The sequence below is a fragment of the Styela clava genome, chromosome 2 (genome assembly GCF_964204865.1).
Source record: "Styela clava chromosome 2, kaStyClav1.hap1.2, whole genome shotgun sequence".
NCBI lineage: Eukaryota > Metazoa > Chordata > Ascidiacea > Stolidobranchia > Styelidae > Styela > Styela clava.
The window spans coordinates 29,182,001-29,201,425 of NC_135251.1; the positions used below are offsets into that span (position 1 = coordinate 29,182,001).

Sequence of the window (19,425 nt, forward strand, 5' to 3'; positions counted from 1 at the left end):
AAAGCTACGTTAATTGTACGAGATCGTTTGAAACTGGCTTAGATATCTTATGAAAAGAGTTTGTATGGTCTTCAAAAATCAAATTCGAAAGAATTAAATATTAAAATTTCGCCGTTATATGACACTTTTATATAACGTATTCGTAGCTAGTAGCGATAAAGGTTTGCCATGAAGACAATAGATTTTTCGACACACACCAGCTTTTCTATATATATTTATTCACGCTAAAACGATTCCATCAATCTTGCTTGGAATAACGTATATGAAGCGCCAAGGACAAGTGGTTTCAGAATTAGTTTTGAAGCTTAGAGCTTTTGTGTGCTCAAGGGGCGGATTTGTTGTGTCTGAAGCATAACCATGTGCAAAGCGTGATGTTTACATGAACCAGAATGTGAAATAGTTGTTTGAAGTCATGTTGCTTAGTGGCGGATGAGATACCTGTATTCATTGTAATAGCAGCAGCTACCGAGGAAAGTAACTTTTCAGTAATATAAAAGTGATTATCTTTAGAGCAGATGTGTAGCCGAAGAATAGAGAAAATGGCTTCTAGAAACTTAAAATAAAGGTAGTATTTGATATATTCTGCAATATACCGTATGTCAGTTAGCCAAAGTAGCTCATATTTCCCTTTGAGCAAAATATCTTGTTGTCACAGCCGCCATGGTTTAATATCCCTTGAAAAAATTGAGAACTTTGCCATTTTTGTTGTATGTATCACTTGTTCATTATTTGCCTAGCTCCTTATAAACTGGCACTCAACTAAAATGAACCAGGGTTAATATTTGATTCAAATTTCACTAGTGCCTATGCTCGATTGTATATCAACAATCGCATATATAAAAACCGCATATAAAACTTCCGACCACTCGAGCCGAGCACCGCCATTCGTCTTTCGAGGACTAAATGATAAGAAACATATTTACGCTGGGAATGTTGACGTTGGGACGACAAATGCTTTCCGTCTATTACCTAATATCGTATTATAATTATATATAATGCCAAGATTTGTACTGAACAGTACAGTTTTAAAATACCAGACTCACATTTTTGATCCCGTCCGTTAGCCTGATGAGGTTCGGAATATTCGGCTCTGCCATGATTAGGGCTGGGCATTTCGAATCGAATGGAATTGTAAATTATTCGGATCGGTTCAGAGCAAAATTTGGAATCGCTGCCATCTTTTTTTTCGCCAGTTGTCGAGGTAAATTTCTCAATTTTTTGTTATTGTTGCCATATTTTTTCAACGCAAATCTGACATATGACTCTTTTCTGTAGTGACTTATTGATAAAAACGTGTTTAATTGTATGTGAACGCTCAGCAATCTGATTGAGTGATGTATTTCATGTTTTCAGTAATTTATATGTCTGGAGGACCTAATACAATAAGAAAGTTACATACAATTTTATCTCCCAAGTATTCGAGATTAGATTCGATTCGAAATAAATATTCGATTCGATTCTGAAATCACCAGGTAATCGAAAATGCTCAACCCTAGCCATGATCTGTTCACTCAACACTGAATCTCATTTTAAATACCGCCAAATTGTTAATATTTAATGTGGGTAATGACCACTGAGGCATTACATGCATCTGTTTATTCTTCGTAATATTATAAATTTATTTATATTATTTATAAAAGTACGCCTCATAGATAAACGAGGTATTGCAATTTTTTTTACAGTTGCATTACGAAAACATCAGACGAAAGGCATTGTATTATTCTTAATATTTTATTACAGTGTGACAACCAAACGATAAATTAGTTAATATTACTTATAATTTTGTGGACGATAAATAAAATAAGATCCATGGTTTCTGTGGCTGGTATGCGATTAGATGGCTCAAGCATCGCCGGCGAAAAAATTATTTGTTAACGGCACCGTTCACCCCGCTAAAATCAACGACAAAGACAAAATTCCTCTTGAAACTCTCAAACCAAAACAAGATAATATTAGTCTTGTTTCTGTATCGACTGTTGCCAGCAGCATCAAAATTCCGCGTTCACATTCATCCACGTCTAAGGAAGTAAAACTTGACGTCAAGGTACGTTGACATCTTTAAAACATATATTCGGTATTAAACTCGTTAAACATATACTCGTTGTTTAAACTATCTAAGGTCTAAACTATCCTATGTTGGGGAAATAATCAAAATTAGTGCCGTTTTGACGGATGTCAACTAATCAACCACAAATTATATTTTTTCGATTATACCCGTATACAGAATATATATTTGGAATAGGCATCGCGTGCCATGCAACGCATCTGTATATGCAAGCTTGTTTGTGTTCATATGACGTTTTATGGCAATACAAAGTTCTTGTTATACTGGCCAATGTCATTTAAACCAACCAACTTTGAAATATTGATTTAAACGACATTTATTGGCATGAAAACGGAACTATATTGTAATTATGTAACAACCATTAGGGGAAATTTTGGAATCTTGAATTTGTTTAGCGTGTAAACGTTTGTACAGCTTCCTTAGCCGACCATTTCACAATTCTATTGCTATATTACTGACTCTCGGCAACCCTCGACAAATTACACCATAAAAAATAACAATATAAGATATTAAATTCGGATTTGCTTGGCTTTAAAACCTTGTAAAATGTTAACAAAACTAATGGAGCTTATTGGTTTGCGCGTTGAAAGTAGTGTTTGGGAATAGTATTTCTTTTGTCCACTTAAAGAATATTTTAACAGGATTTAAACCATCTTCATCCAAATATCAACTCATCCTCTGCACCATCAGTTGTTGTCAACGACATATCCGGAGACGAGAGTGATTTTTCCGAATTGCAGTCAAGACGTGGGAGCTCAAATCAAGTGTCAAACGCTGGTAATTAATTAGGAAGAATGAAATTAAAACAATACATTAGTTTATGTTAGTATTTAGGACCTGTTGACAGTTATATATTTCCAAAGCTATATTTCAAAAAATGTAAAGTTTCAAAGAGGTATATTCTAAATTCTTGAGGTGTACCTATATGCATTTTGCATTTATTACCACTGACTCGTATTTTAAAGATGCTGTCATAAGGGACAGTCGAATTTCAAACGATTAGTAACTCTCGGAAATTTGCGTAATATCCACCTTGCACAGAAAATCAAAGTACTTGGACTATTTCTTCCCGTCCATTGGCTGCTCATTTCAATGTTTCTGTTCTAAGAAAAATCTTATTTGTATCAAAATATTTACAAATAAGCACTACAACTTGGTAGACTGGTTTACAATTACAAAAGAATCGTTTAAATGTAACGTGTTCTTTTTTGTTTAGAAAAATTATCCAAAATATTCAATCCAAAAAACACAGCTGCACAGAAGTGGGTGAAAGCCGGGAAACAAGTCAGGCGAGCTGTTGCAGTTACCCAGGCTTTACAACGACCTCAATCAAGAGAAGAAAAAGTTAGTAGACTTAATAGCAATAAAAGTTCACACAATTTATTGCACACTTTATGACCGAAAACAAGAAAAATATAAAAATGTTTATGCTTGATTCTTTCAAGACTTGATAACGCAGCACATTCACATCGTTACCATCAAATTTATTGAAGAGTTGTCAGTCCCTCTCATTTTGGAAGCTGCATGTAACCACCTGTTCTACAGAGTTCCATAACATCGTTAATTCAATTATATTGTAAATAGTCCATGTTCGTAAATGAGTTATCTATAAAATTTATGACGTCAGCAGTAAGTTTTATTCTTCTGATTAATCGTTTTTCCTAGGTACGGAAGCAACTTTACGGATCAAAAGCAGTGTTGCCAGTTGTACCAGTTCCTGTTGCTGTCATTCTACTTATTTTGAATATTCTTATACCAGGATTAGGTGAGTAGATTTGATTGAAAAATTGGTTAAAATCGATACATCCTGGGATGTAATATTCAAGATTCTGGAATGGCTACTAGTAGAAGATATGTGTTGTTGACACATGCTATTTATGTGCAAAATGTAAACAAATATATCGGAAACATATTTTTTTCAATTCAATGTTTGCCCTGTGCATTTTGAATTAATTTCTATAAAATGTTCCACCTGATCTTTTTTGGATAACTTTTCTTCCAAGATATGGAATATACCAAGAAACAAATTGCATTATATATAATAGGAGTTTCATTTTCTTTGAAGATACTTTAACACGTTCTTTTTTTTTCTATTTGTTTTCTATTTTCCAGTAGGTAAATGGAATTTCCTTCTTTTATCACTTCTTTGTGATTATGGTACTCGTACACATGCATTAGCATAATATGCGTGTTAATTAATACTTCTTTCTGCATATATTCATTATATTTTATATATTCTGTGCCTATCTACCGAGCTTTGGGTTCAATAATATTGCGTTTTCTTATGCATTTAAAACGGTTTCAACGGTTGACGTGAATATCAAAATCAAACCACTGAATCGCAAATATGTCGTTTATTTGTGAATAGATTTCTCACTTTCGTGTAAATACGTTAAGTCTCCAGGAATATCAAAATAAGAACTTTACAAGCAGAAGTGCAAACCCAGAATAAATTACAGGTGTGGCGTCATAAAATATCTCTGTAATGAATCCGACCCCTTGGAAGAAATTTCATTTTAAATTGTGTGCAATCGGATTTTGTGGTTACGTGGTTACACAAATTACAGTCATAAAAGTGAAATTTCTCGTATTAATCAAACATGGTCCGAGAAATGTAATAAATATATCGTACCTGGCTTTAACTAAAGAAAAATAAATATCTAACCACCGGGTGTTGTCTTTCCAGATTTGATCGTTGACAAAATAACCACATTTCACATAGTTTTGTCCTACAATAGTGCTTGGGGTTGGGTAAAGTTTTATAGCTGAAAATTAATTTAACAGACCTAACCAAGTACCTTGGAACAATAAATGTTTTTAAATCGTAAAATTGCTCATAGCAAGCTGTATTCTAGGAGTTTACAGCTGAATTATATTACGAGCTTGGCGCCAACGTTTCTGCAGCAGTCATTTTTTTAATTTAACTTCAAATTTGCAGGAACAATAGTGGGTGGATGTACATTTTGTTGTTGTGCAACGACTTACGATAAACCAAACAGAAAAGGGATTGGGCAGAAAATTCCAAAGCTTGTAAGTTTTTTTATATTCGTTCCTCGACTTTATATTTGTCAAACTAGAGTTTAAAAGACTCCCGCAATGTTAGCTTTTGCTTTCTTATTTTATAGTCACTTCTTTCATCCACATTGTTTGATATCCCAACTGGCGTGATTCAGTTGTCGTGAATTTAACTTTTTTGTTCTTCCAATGGTGAAAAGCAGAAATTGGTGGTTCCTATTCAGAATATTTCAAATAAGGAGGGTTTGTTTAGTGATTGTGTAAAACACCAAACCAGTATTTCGTTTTCTGTAATATTCATGTATTAAAATACTTAGATAAAAATACTTCTCGTTATTTGTCCACATTTTTTTTCGTTTCGTTTTGCTTATTTCTTTTTTCGTACATTTACAATTAACTTGGATATGCTTAAATTAAAGAATCGGTATTTAAAAATATATTTTGTGCATCGCAAGAAACATAATGCATATAAAATTCATTCGCGATCGAAGTGCAATCCGAATAGATTTTCTAATTCATTTGCATAAAATAATTTATACAAATATTTCTTATTTTAACTTTTCACTGCAGGTCTGCAGAAATTTACTAGTTGGATTTGCACAACTCTTCACCGTCAGTTTTTTATTGATTGGATGGGTTTGGAGCATATCTTGGGGAATGACGATGTTGTATATGGCTATTGAGAGAGATCGTGAAAAGAAAGAAGGAAGTGACTGGTTTCCTGATGAAATTGACTGAAAATGATTTCCTTTTTGCAATGAAAAGCTTATTTATGGCGATGGCGATTCGGAGCATGATGCAAAAGATCCACGGGGAAGGAAATTAAAAATAACCTGCCGGAATAGGTTTCTCTTATAAACTTCATGTCCTGTTGACTGTTCGATCAAGTCAAAACGATGTTCTTTGTTTTAAGACTGAAAACTATAAACTCAAACGCAAGATTACTCGTCACTGCAAATCAAATACGAAACCCTTTTTGCATCGCCCAACCTTGCCAAAACTCTTCAGAAACACCATGATACGTGCAAGAATGCGAATTATAAGAGAAAAATATAAACATGATGTATGTGACAGCATTTTGAAAGGTTCTTTTTTTAATTGCTATCTTATGGAAAAGTCAATTTGCTCAGAATATGTTCAAAATTGGGAATGATATTCATAGACAGTTAAATTTAGCGTTTTTAGTTTCCTGGCACCTTCAAGGTAAACATGTTAGCTAGTTAATAAAAAGCCGTTGGTTTCTGCCTAGTGTCAAATAAGGAGATAACGTGTTTATTATATTAAATTGGTATTCGCTAAACTATTTGACTGCGGTTGTTCTATCAATTTAAAATATTTACAGAATTTCTTGAAATTACGAAATTATTTTATCTATGATGGCAAACTTTGGCCGCAATATAAACTAAGCTTGTCAAGTAACTAATACATTGCTGTCGCTAGCGCTTATTCTGAAATGGATTTCCGATGGCGGTGGTTGTTGCTTATTAGCTATATTGTTGTACTATTCAAGAAATATGAAAAGTTTTTTTCACTGAACAAGATACATAGATATAAAAGATTAGGGGTGAAATTTGGAGAATCGCAGTGCTCATAAGCTGTGACGATGTTTAAATCCCCCAGAATTCAGAGGTCGACATAAATATTCTGTGAAATGAATTCACAAACTATAACGTCACAATATAAATCAACAAAGTTATATTTTTTATAGTCAAGTTCCTTTATAAGATCGACTTTTTGACGATCCTTGAATGTAATTAAACGAATAAATTTTGTTATATTTGGACATCCCACTGCTCAACGGAAGCTTTTATTTTAAAGAGCCATCTTATTCTAAGACTTATTTATCACAATTCAATCATTGCTATTTTGCTACTTTTGTATTTAAAATTTAAAATCTTTCCACAAAATGTTAAACATAATAAAAACCTATTAGTGACTTTCATTTCACCACTTTCATCATTTCTGGTCAAACATAAAGTGTTGGACAATATGCTTTACTATTACACAAATAGTTTCAGGGCCTAGGTCTTAACATTTCAATGTTGGCTAGTGTCGTGAAACTTGAAAAACGGAAACTCCCGTAGTATGTGCACCATGTTAGGGTTAGGCCCTAATTTGATTCCGATTTTCCGTATTTTAGTTTTATAACAAGTTCGGCGACTGTCTGTATTAGCCAAGTGAATATACCGCCTTTCCATAGATTTCAGTCCCTTTACACAACTCGGTGTAAAGTAGGCGAACAAAATTAGTTACCTCCATATTGGTACACACCATTTTGAAGCGCCGAAAAATGTTGCAAAATGCTCAAGCGTAGTTTCTTATTTGGTGTAATTATGTATTGCATTTTCCTTGATAGTATTTAGATGTTTCTACTGTCTTGAATATTCTGAATTTATGCGGATATCAGTGGTATTTGATTCGACTCCCTTGTTCAAATATAACGAGGATGAAGTCATTAAACATTTTTCTGTAATACCACAGCTAGATTCCCTCCAATGGTGAATTCTTTTTATACAAGTCAAATGATACATTATCTCAGGTATACGCTATGTAGTCTGTAGTGTAAGTTTCGATACAATCCATATAAGAGTCATACTGGAATACTACAGTTTAGTTTGAACCTTATTAAAATTCCCAACCAGTTTTTACCAAATATGCACTTATGAACTTTTAATCTACGGTCCTCATATGTTTTTAATAAATATTGAACTCGTATTTGTAATATTTTGCTTGGGAATGCGCCGTTTGTTTGCCTTTTCGACCACAGGTGTGTTTTGTGTGGTTATCGCACTGAGTTTCTAAAAGGTATGAGTATGAAGCGCATTCGTGACTCACGGTCGCAGTATTTCCAAACCGTTCTTTATAAATGAAACGTCAATTCTTCTCATTACTTGACGCGAGGCTGTTTTTAATACATTTGCCATTTCATGAAGTTCAAGATTCAGTCTTTATTTTGGCAGAAACCAACCTATATACTAAAGTTTAATAAATTCTTTAGCTTTGCTTAGTCATTATGGCTGATCGGAATCGTTCACGTGATCTCTTCGAACCAAACAGCACCAGCAGCACTAGGGATTTGTCCAAAAAGATTTGTTTTAAAACAATTGTTTCAAATCATGTTTTTTGCCTGGTTTGTTCAAAATGGCGGTTGTACTTTTTTTTTTTGTATTAAATAGGTCAAGGGCGGGCAAACCCTTAACCCTTTCATTGAGCAGCTGCGTCTTTCACCAACGGTTGGGCGCCGATTATCGGAACGCTACCGATACCGTAACGAAGTGTTTGCTAAATGTCTGGTAGAAAGAGAAGTTGGATATGGTCTCTTTACCGGGAAATTCCACCTAACACAACGGAAGGTGAATCTCATGGCAGGAGGGCTGTGTGCAAGTATTGCGACGAAAAACATTGTAGGAATAGTGGATCGCATGATTGACCATTCATACGTGAGTCTATTTGTGTTTACATTGTTATTTTAGTATTTCTGATGCTAAACTTGATTGCCCCAAGCGTCTAAGTACTAATACACTGAATACAGGTAACTTATAGTACCTTACCGGTATTTATTGCCATACAGGAATAACTTGCGTTAAGAACACGCTCGCTGTGGCACCCCTGATTCATACCAGGACAGAACCACTGTGGTGTTAACTCGGTGCCGTAATCTGCTTCCCTGGTGCAATTCCAACTCTGTGGATTAACCATCTATTTCTAGCTAGGCTATGCCCAGCTTCATTTTAATCCAATTATAATATAATTTACAGTACCCTGGTACCGGTAGGTCAGTATGTAGGCTACTTACGTAGGAAGTTCTATGGGCTAAAAAGTTTGTACTGGTATGGTCTATCCATCTGTTTTACCCCACCCTATATCTAAACAAATATAAAAAAAAAAGAATCTTTTCTGCTTTTCAGAGCTGGACCAAAACACCACAGTGCATGAAAGATTATCCAACAATGAAAAGCCAAATGGGCGACAAAATGCGCTAAAATTGCTATTGCATTTCATTTCCATCACGTCCTATTCTGTAGCAGTATTAGATAAAAAAAAAAAAAGAGTGGTTTTATCACATGGCTTCACGTTTAATTAGCAGCCGGGCATGAGTATGGGGATTTGGCCGACTATTTTGCAATTATCCGTATGCCTGAAAGTGGTTAGCACGAAAACCGACAGGGGTCCTGCGATGGCGAGTGGTTCAGCAATTTACTCGCACATTGACCCATGGGATTTCATCATAGGTTAGGAACTTCGTGTAAGTTGCCGCTCAGCCAAGTTCATACTCAAGTTATTGCACACTTTAGTTTCACCAATTTCACATGACGAGAATGCCTCAGGTCCACTTGTTTTGGGGTTGCGTTTAGTGGTTCCATTACATTTGAACCCACGACAATTGGACCTATGAAATTTTTCCTTGTTTTACGGATATTTGAACCCATACTAACCCATGGGTTTTAGCACCCACATATAGATTGAACCCGCGGATATACGCATAGGTTCAAATGTACGTGGGTTCAAATGTACGGTCACCGAGTTCAGCATGCCCGTGGACTATGTTTCGCGAGTCTCTTACTTTGTTTACTCAGGCATGTCTCTGATAATTTGAATGAACATTGCAAAACAAGCTTCTTTTTTTTGAAAATCGAAAAATAACAAAACCTAATCAGAGCAGCTTGCGGCCATTAAATACTAGAACAATTATAACAATCTTTCTAAATTGTAGGTTTTGTCGTAACGAATATGAATTTCGGTGTCTTTTCTTCCGAAAAAAAATTGAACATGACATATACATAAGAACCATTCTATAAATTTAACCTACTAAGTTTTCCTGAAGAGGGAGGTCCATTTGTGAGTGTCAAGTAGGGCTGTCCAAAATCGAATAATTTTTTGATTCGAATCGAATATTTTCGCCGAATCGAACCGAATAATCGAATATTATTGCGCAATAGTAAATCTGTCTCTATTATACAATAAACGCCTGCCCTTCGATGTTGTGGTAACGTATGTGCAGTTACATCAAAGGAGATCACACGCTTGTATGAACTGGTCAAAAAAATTGGAGAACTCCAAAATTTGGGTCTCGAAAACTGTGAGTGTTAAGAGTAAAAATTGCACTATTCAAAAATTGCAATCTCAATTTTGATGTATTCAGTTTTAGTAGGACATATAAAGCTTGTAGATGCTATTTTAATCCTATTCACTAGTCTTTATGTTTTTTTGTGTAAATTTCAGCAAAATAATAACAACCATCAATATAGATAAAACTGTTGCTCAAGTTCAAAATTGCATTTAAAAATTCCAAGCTAGTTTGATGACAATATTATTTGAGGACTATAATATTGTTAGTGTACAACAGCCATCAAAATGCAAGAGTGCAATTATTTGTCTTGGTATATAGATGGATAATACAGTAATGCCATCATGAGAAATTACAAATTCCATTTAAAGAAGGTATTGCCATCATAAGGATCCCAAAACACCTGTTTCAGCTTTGAGTTGCCTGTACCATGTTCCTATGATAACTAACTCAACAGCTTCAAATCGATTCTATTTATAGAACTATCGTTTTCTAAATTGTCTCCTTTTTCTCTCTCAAAACGTCACGATCGACTATACCTTGTTATGATGACCACGCATGAAATTGCTAATCACGTGCCACCGGGCGGGCATTAGTAATGACATGTTTATCACAAAATGAAGGCGAGAGAAATATCGGGAAACCAATTAAGCAAGCCGGGAGCGAGAGTGGTCTGAGCTCGGAGCGCCGCCGCTTTCCCGATGAAAAACATCCCGTAAAGGTGGTTTTCGCTTTATGTACCGGTACCTAATTTTAGCGATTCGAAAATTAGCCGAAAAACGATTCGAATAATTTGCGATTCGATTTCGAATATTTGGTTCGCTTGAACAGCCCTAGTGTCAAGTATTTCATCCATGGTGTAATCAGATAAAATAGTATGACCTCGAATGATATTGTTTCATGAATTGTATTTCACTATTGAGCATCAATTACATCCATTTTTTTTCAATATATTATTAATATATAAAACATAGTTGATTTGTACTGTTACAGAATTATTCATCCCATCATCATAAAAATACACATGCATAGGCATATATAAAAACAATCAATTATTGTAAATATTTTAAAAGTTTCCATTTTCGATCATGTTTTTTTTTCGATTTTGGGTTTTTTGTATGCAATGTACCGTTCAATTTCTTTTATCTCAGACAGATATGTGGTAAAACATTGAACAGAAGTTTATTTTTGTATCTTACCACGATATAGGTGAAAACGGACAGCAAGAACAATACAATTACACAATTCATTTATTATAAAAATACCTAGCATATTCCAACATGCAATGTCTTCTGGAAAAGTTGAAATTTATTCCTGTTTTTGAATATATCCACATGTTAAGAGATTCCCAAAACGGCTGAACAACTATATACAATCACAAAAAGGTGGCTAGTTGTAAAGTTGGAACGTGAATTCCAATCCACTCAACGTTGTTGTAGTGCACCCGCACCCGCTTTGAAGAATTATACGCGATTTCCCAGCTCCTAGTAACTGCACAACCAAAGTAGTAAAAAGGAGATCCTTAGAAAACGAACTGTATTCAACAATCTCCACATATGAGTAAAATGTTGCTACAGCACAGAAGCTTGAAAACCAACGATAAAACTAATTTATAACGACACGGATGCACTAGAAATAAGCAATAAAAGAATGATAAAATACCATTCACAATAACATGCAATATTAAACCAATACTAATGAGGACCTAACCAAGCTGAACTTTTCGATATAATCCATTCAATATTTGGTATTCAGCCAATTAATTTATAATGGTCCCGATACTAATTTGCATTTTCTTTTTTTACATTCATTACATAATATAGCGAGTTACAATTTACGCAATATGCACGCCACCTAGGGTGGAACAGTTGGCATTTCTAACTTTTAGCTCTGTCTGGCAAAACAATCGCTATGCAGCTAAAATTATTGCTTACTGCCTCCGCGGATCGGACTCATCAATGGCATTGGCGCGTGCTGACACAGGCTGTGTTATTACGGTACTTATCGATCTTTAGATCGGTAAGTATGTTAATAGGTATTTGTCTGTCTGTTAGATGCACGCGATATCTCACGAACGCGTGGTTGATTCTGCTCCAAATTGCATGTGCATTCATCATATCTCGTACCAGAAGCCTATTGATTTTGAATAAATTATGTCGTATAATTAGCGAGTTACTAATTAATTAGTGATTGGACACGCGGTGTCACTATAGAGTCACGAATCGAAACCGCAGTTTCGATCGATATGTCTTCGGTCTCCGACCGATATTCTCGTCTTATACTTTACCACGTTCAAGTGAATTTAAGTAATTTCATATGCCTCAAAAGTACTATAGTACTATGTCCTTATATGATGAGAATATTTTATTTGATAATTATTTAAAAATAACACACACTGTAACATGATAACCGCGATTAATTACCTGTGCCGGAATATCACTATTTTTATCTTTATACATCGATGGTGGATTAAAATGAATAGAGTGTTAACTACATCCAGTGGTAACTACATTCTTCTCCGATTTTGTATATATATATATATATATGTAATGACTGCGAAGATACAACAAGAAATAAAAAGGAAAGCTGTATTGAGTAGATTCAAAGCACCGTATCACGCTTCTAAAAATGTGTTCAGATTCTCAACGTTTCGTTTAACCAAAGTCAATGTAAATTGATTTCCTTGATAAGTCTGTCTAACTCTAGAACAGCGGTTCCCAAACTATGGGTCGAGACAGTGGCGGCGCGTCAATAGGGCCAACCGGGGCAATGCCCCGGTTGTTTTTTCGGTATAATAAAAAATATTCGAAAAATACCTCAATATCGGTTGCACAGACTGTCTACACTAGCCATATTCTCCCGACATGGTTCATTTTTCGCTCGCAAAGCCTTCGCCGAACGTCGACGGGGCGACGCCGATTTTGCCCCGGTTGCTCATTGTATATCATATTCTCTCTTTTATCTTCCACTCGCCGCGTTTGTCTCGTCTGTTTTCTGTTTCTTTTACTAAATCATCGGGGCCGATAGAGGCTAGCCCCGAAATTATGACGACACAATGCCGACGTTTCTTATAACAACGTGTTGACATATTGACGCATTCCTTCTCGTTCGTTGGTTGCTTGAAGAGTTGATAGTTTCCTCGCCTTTGTTTTTGTCGCTTGTTTCGCTATTTGAATCAGTTAGAGACCTTTAGTCCATTTGCTTTCGATTTTCCACATTCCTTTTGAGCTCCTCACTTCTTTCCGGCTTCGCATTTCTTAGCCTCAGACCTCATAATGAATAAGGTTGATGCACTACTTCGCACTCCGTTTTCGCAGCTGCCGCTGGAACAAAAATTAGAGGTACAACGTCTTGGGCCTTATCAACCAAAAAATTGTTCACTGGAACAATCCCATGACGGAGGAAAGCGTCGGCGTACATTCTGCGCAGAAACTTGGTATAAAAAACACGAATGGTTGTGTTACAGCGAGGACAAAAATGCACTTTTTTGTTTTTATTGCCTACTTTTTGCTACCGCCCGTGACTCACGTTGGTGTAAATTTGGTTTTAGAGATCTTAGACATCTTTCCGAGCGTGCCAGGGATCATCAATCTTCTATGGAGCAACTGGACAATGCAGTAAAATACCGAACATTCGGAAATGTTAATATTGCAGCACAGTTGGATGAAGGACGCGCGGTTTCTATTCGTCGGCACAACCAAAACGTCGAGAAAAACCGCCATGTTCTCGGTCGATTGATAGATGTTTTGAAGTTCATTGGTTGTCACGAGCTGTCCCTCCGTGGGCACGATGAACGGGCTGGCTCTTCTAATAGAGGGGTATTTTTGGATATGGTGGAATACACCGCATCCCTAGATACAGTATTGAGAGATCATCTTGATGCCGCAACTGTTTCGAAAGGGACATCTAAGGATATCCAAAATGATTTGATCGACTCAATGTATAAAATTTATTTACAACATTTGGCTCTGAAAATTGAGAATTGCCAGTTCCTTTCGATTCAGTCTGACGAGACAACTGACATCACGTGCGTTTCCCAACTGGCTGTGATTTTTCGTTTTGTGAAAGATGGTAAACCTACCGAGAGATATCACAGCTTTGTACCAATCGTTGATCGCACGGCTTGCGGGATATCGGCTGTACTGAAAGAAGTGTTACAGCCTTACAACGCGAAGTCAAAATTGATAGCTCAAACTTATGACGGCGCGGCAGTCATGAGTGGGTCGAAACATGGTGTTCAAGTTTATATAAAAGAAGATTTTCCTCATGCGCATTTTTTACATTGTTATGCACACCAATTTAACCTCGTTATTAAAAATATGTCTTGATACCCCTCTCGTCCGTATATTTTTTGCAAATGTTTCGGGGTTTTCTTCATTTTTTTCCGTTTGAGTGTTTCAATGGCATTCAGAGCTCTCCGGTTTGGGACGAACGCTCTGTGAGGGAGGCGGCAGGCCTAAAGCGTCTGCTAGAAGATGGTGAGTTTTCATTTTTTCTCGCTTTTTTTTCCACAATATTCTATCACGTGGATGTATTATACGGCGCATTGCAGTCAAGGCTAATGGATGGAGCGTCTGTGCAGTCGTGTATTTCAGACTTCTGCGATGCTGTATCTCGTATCCGGGAAACAATAAAATACGACGACACATGGAGTGCTTCTTTACGCCGCGGGCAAACAACGCAGCGTTTGATTTTGTCTGCAAAGGAATGCTGTGACATTCTGGTGAATCAAATAGGCGATCGTCTGCGCACTGAACACCTTGCCGCGTTCTCTTTGATGAACCCCAAAAATTTTTCAAAATTTGCACGTCAATTTCCCATCCATTTGTTGGCTACTGTCTCCAAATATTACCCCATGATAAACGTGGGTAAATTGGAAAATGAATTGGGATGTATATACACCAATCAAACTTTTTTGAACATCACATCAACTTGCGCGCTCTATGGGTTCCTCATAGATAACACTCAAGTAACTACCTTTGCGGCGTCTGCAAAATTTCTGGACATCATTTTGACGACGCCTATTTCTTCCGCCGACGCAGAGCGAACATTCAGCACGCTGAAGCGTATTAAAACGTATCTCAGAAACACAATGAAGCAAGATAGATTAAATTCCTTGGCTGTTTTATCCATTCACAGAGACGTTATTTCTGGGATGCATGACTTTAATCAGCGCGTTATTGAGCATTTTGCTTCCAAGAAACCGCGGCGTGTTGCATATATGTTCAAGCTGTAGAAGTCTAGCAGCATATATATCTATGAGTGAGCGACGCATGTCCTTATCTTTGCATTAACTTTCCTTTCTTCATAGTAACGTTTTAAACCTTATTTTAGGTTTTGTCTGCTTTCCCGAAGTTTCTGTTAATATGTCATTGTATAACTGGGTAAATATTGCCTTTCCTTTTGAAAGAGGTTTCAAAATAAACTATGTCTATATTTATTAATCCCTTGACTTGGACCGGTTTTAAAGACACTTTCTTATCGTTAAAAATTGTCGCTTTTGCCGATTGGTTGTTACCGATGGAATGGTTTTTATACTCATAAAATGATGGGAGAAACTACAGCGCTCATCCTGTCCCCGTAGATGGGGGTGACTTGGTCCCGCAGTAGCTTGCCCCGGTTGTCAAAATGACCACGCGCCGCCACTGGGTCGAGACCCACTGGTGGGTCGCAAAAGGAATCTTAGTGGATCGTGAAAAGATGTAGCAAGCTTTGATTAAGTATTCTGGTTATTAAGATCGGTGGCGACTCGAATACGTAAATCTTCAAAAAAAAAACAAGAGAAATTAAATTGAATTTAAATTATAATCTGTGAAAGTTTCCTTTTTACGGTCTTCTGAAAGAAACAGAAAATTTGGTACACAAAGAATGACCATGTGGCTTTTTTACGCATAGCAGTTTTGTACACTGTACAGCACTTCTTACCGTGTTTCCCCGAAATTTAGACAGGATTTAGATTTATTTTCTTAGGAAGAAGCCATAAGCTGTGGTAATAAATATTGGATCCAAACTCTAAAAAGTTTGGGAACCACTGCTCTAAAACGTTCCAGAAAAAATGTGAAAGTGTGATACAAGACTTTTAAACACTCACACATCACATTTTTCGATTAATGAGTAAAAATATTTAAGCGTTAAACACTTAAGTTTTTCCTGAAATCTCTTTTGTATAATTTCAATAATCAGGTCGTCAGTGTTCAGTCAAGTAAGGATTGACAAAATCGGAGACATTGACGAATAATATTTACTTTCACCTGCTTCTGTTTCTGCTTTAAATAATCAGTCAGTATAACGTTAATTTTATTTATATTAATGCCGAATTTGAAAAGCTAGCGGTACTCCACGCGATGCCTTCTGCTAGCACTTCCTTACTATATGTTAAAATATAAACTTTGTTGCCTTATTAGGTGACAACTACATTTTGTTCCTGTCATATCGGCGCGTGTCATTTTGTGATGTCAATTGTCAATAAATGCAATCAATTTATATCAGTAAGGTTCAATAGTTGGCGAACTCAACCACGCGTGGGCACTGAGGAGCGGCCTGACTGGATGTGAATAAACCTAATATCGAAAAAGAGACGCACGAGAAAAAAGTAAGCAACGTCTGGAGACGTCGCGTCGTATTCTTGGTTTGACATCACATCTGAACGGAGACGCACAGAACCATGCTTTCATGATGATGGCTGTAGTACAGATGCCTAACGGGAGCTATTTGGTTGAATCGCGAAAGAGGCCTTTGGAAGAACCTAGCGAGCTTCTCGACCTAAAGCGTGAAAAGACTGCTGCCGAAGGTTAGTTAATGACTAGAACGAAAATTACGATTGAGATATGAAATGAATGACTACATTTCATTGCTGTGGGGTATAATGATAAGATCAGAAAGAAAATAACGAGAGACCGATGGAATGATACTAAATTGAAATGGCAACATAATTTAATGTACTCTTTTCGTTAGATGACTGATGAATCAATGTATAATCAATTTTAATTAAATCAAGGTCATTTTTTTGCATTTTCCTTAGCGATCGCCGTCTTCCTAATCTACTATTTCGGCTAAATGTGATGTTTGTTTACCAAGACGCTGCGTAGCGCTGTGCGGGCGAGTTCAATGCGGACGAGATTGTAGATAAGAATCGTATTTAAAGTCGTTATGAAAATATTCCATATGGTTGGTCACCGCTGGTCAGTTATTAGGACGCGCTTTGATATACTTACCATTAGCCAACAGACAGCAGAATTAGATAGCTCGCATTATTGATTGATTCAATGCACAGTGTCACCACGACATGCTATGAGCGCGTTTCATTTTAAGAATATTTAGTCACGATATTTAGTCTGGTTCAATATTCATTCCGTGGACTGATTTTTGTTTAGATACTTTCATACCATAGTACTCAGTGTATTATATTGGGTAGTCTTTGGCATATATATATTGGTAATAAAATGACATTCTTTATGGCATCACGACCGCGCCTTTCTTGCAAGCAATACAGTCGCGTTGTAAAAGGATCCGAATGTTTGGCTCGGTCGTAAAACATAGGAACAAACTAAACAAGCGAAGACGCTGCCTGTTTGGTGGTAGCCGTGACGTAATCTCCGCAAATTTGATACAAACAATAGGTTGCATGCTGAGCCGTTGTCATTCGTCAGTTTCTGTGTTAATTCTACAATAAAAGTAGGACGCGACGGGAGAGTTTCATCATTTCATCTGTCGTCGATTTCGCCAATTACCCGCTCAAGTTCTTTAGAACTATCTATATGACAATCAAATATTTCATTTTACATCCCAAATGACCGACGTCGAATGGAATACTTTTTATCCGGGGGCTAAATTGGGCATAAATCGTAATATTGATACCGGTTGAGATTTTTGCTATCATATCAAAGTAACCTATTCATCGGTTTACAGTCGCCCAACCTTATCTTTTATATTGTACTTATTTGACTTGAATCCGCTTTGTCTGACAAAAGTTTTGGGTAATTTTGCGAACAATTACCCCACTTGTCGCGTGGGTTTCTTACTAAACCCCGTTCGCCTCATTAAATTGCATTAGCCAAATTTCGAGCGAAATCAAATACCATTTTGGAGCCCCGTCCTGCTTACGTTTATATTGAAAATCATTGAGGCCTCCCGATAAGTCTTATTGTTTCCAGAGTGGCTTCGCTAACCATCGCTAACTAATTGCAGAAGGAGGTCTTGTTGTAACAGGTTATTCTCTTTCGAGAATTGACCATATTGGGCCATACTTCTCTGGCGCATTATCCGTGGTCGGTAATTGTGAGTATAGATATTTTGCGACGCAACTACAACTGTTTCATGAAAGTTTTCGCTAAAAGCGGGTTCGTATTGTTAAAAGATATTAGTAAAATTTACTGCCATTCAACGAATAAGCATAAAATGCGCTAAATTCTACTTAAATTCATAATTTTTCACTAATGAAATTCTGAATACTTTAAGAGTAATTATCAGATGAGAATTTGGGTTAGGTAAAGGCACACTTCTTAATTTTCATCAAAAAGCATTCAGAGCTGCTTTGCATTTTCGCACTAAACTAATTTGTTATACATACATCATTTAAATGGTATAAAATACAAGTAAGTTATGCGCCTGGGTTTAACAGCATTAAAGACAGTAGTCAGTCTTATGTAAATCAAGTCACGCCGTAAACAAATTGAGTCATAATGCAAGATATTTTGCATTACGTTTTCCTCAGTCATGTGCGCAATCCGATTCCATAATTCAACAGTAAAACCTGTAACAATGAGTGGAATTTCAATGTATACAGTGTATACATATACACCACTTCGTATTCCGACAATGTCATTTTCTTGATAAACAGACATTATTGCGTGCTTTATCGAGTATTTTCATGTTTTTGTATTACACAAGAGTACTTTTTACCAAATGTTTCAGACGGCAAGTGCATTTCGCTCGTTTATGGATTACGTCTGAATATCGATTACCTAACAATTTGTTAAAACGACAAAACGGTAGAAAACAGTTCAAATAATGAGAAATCTGAAGGGTTGTTGTTTCTGACCGTGGTGTGGTGTCCAGTGTACAAACAAATGTGCAAAATGTGAAAGAATATTAACCTTGCAACTGGTATATATCAGGGATAGATATACAAATTACAAATTGAAGTCATTCAACGACTAAAACATTCATACAAGTATAATTATTCAATTATTGGCATTGTTGGCTTCTCACGAATAACTTTTTTTGAAAGCGACTTGATGACTATAGTCTTTTTATCAAAATGCTTGTGTCATAATCA

General features: G+C 36.3%; 2 protein-coding genes across 3 annotated transcripts in view; both read left to right on the forward strand.

Moving 5' to 3' along the window:
• Nucleotides 1-1,722: 1,722 nt before the first annotated feature.
• LOC120336262 (uncharacterized) lies at nucleotides 1,723-7,829 on the forward strand. Its single transcript, XM_039403896.2, has 6 exons — nucleotides 1,723-2,044; nucleotides 2,707-2,842; nucleotides 3,282-3,409; nucleotides 3,731-3,830; nucleotides 5,004-5,095; nucleotides 5,651-7,829. The coding sequence occupies exons 1-6, from the start codon at nucleotides 1,838-1,840 to the stop codon at nucleotides 5,816-5,818; spliced, it is 831 nt and encodes a 276-aa protein (XP_039259830.1). The 5' UTR covers nucleotides 1,723-1,837; the 3' UTR covers nucleotides 5,819-7,829.
• Nucleotides 7,830-16,766: 8,937 nt separating this feature from the next.
• Nucleotides 16,767-19,425, forward strand: part of LOC120335328 (RNA-binding protein Nova-1-like) — a 29,202-nt gene continuing 26,543 nt past the window's right edge. The window contains exon 1 of one of the 2 annotated variants that reach the window (XM_039402822.2): nucleotides 16,767-16,938. In XM_039402822.2, the coding sequence (XP_039258756.2) occupies nucleotides 16,821-16,938 (118 nt within the window). In that variant the 5' untranslated portion in view covers nucleotides 16,767-16,820. The remainder of the gene's footprint in view (nucleotides 16,939-19,425) is intronic. The other variant, XM_039402821.2, reaches the window with a different exon arrangement.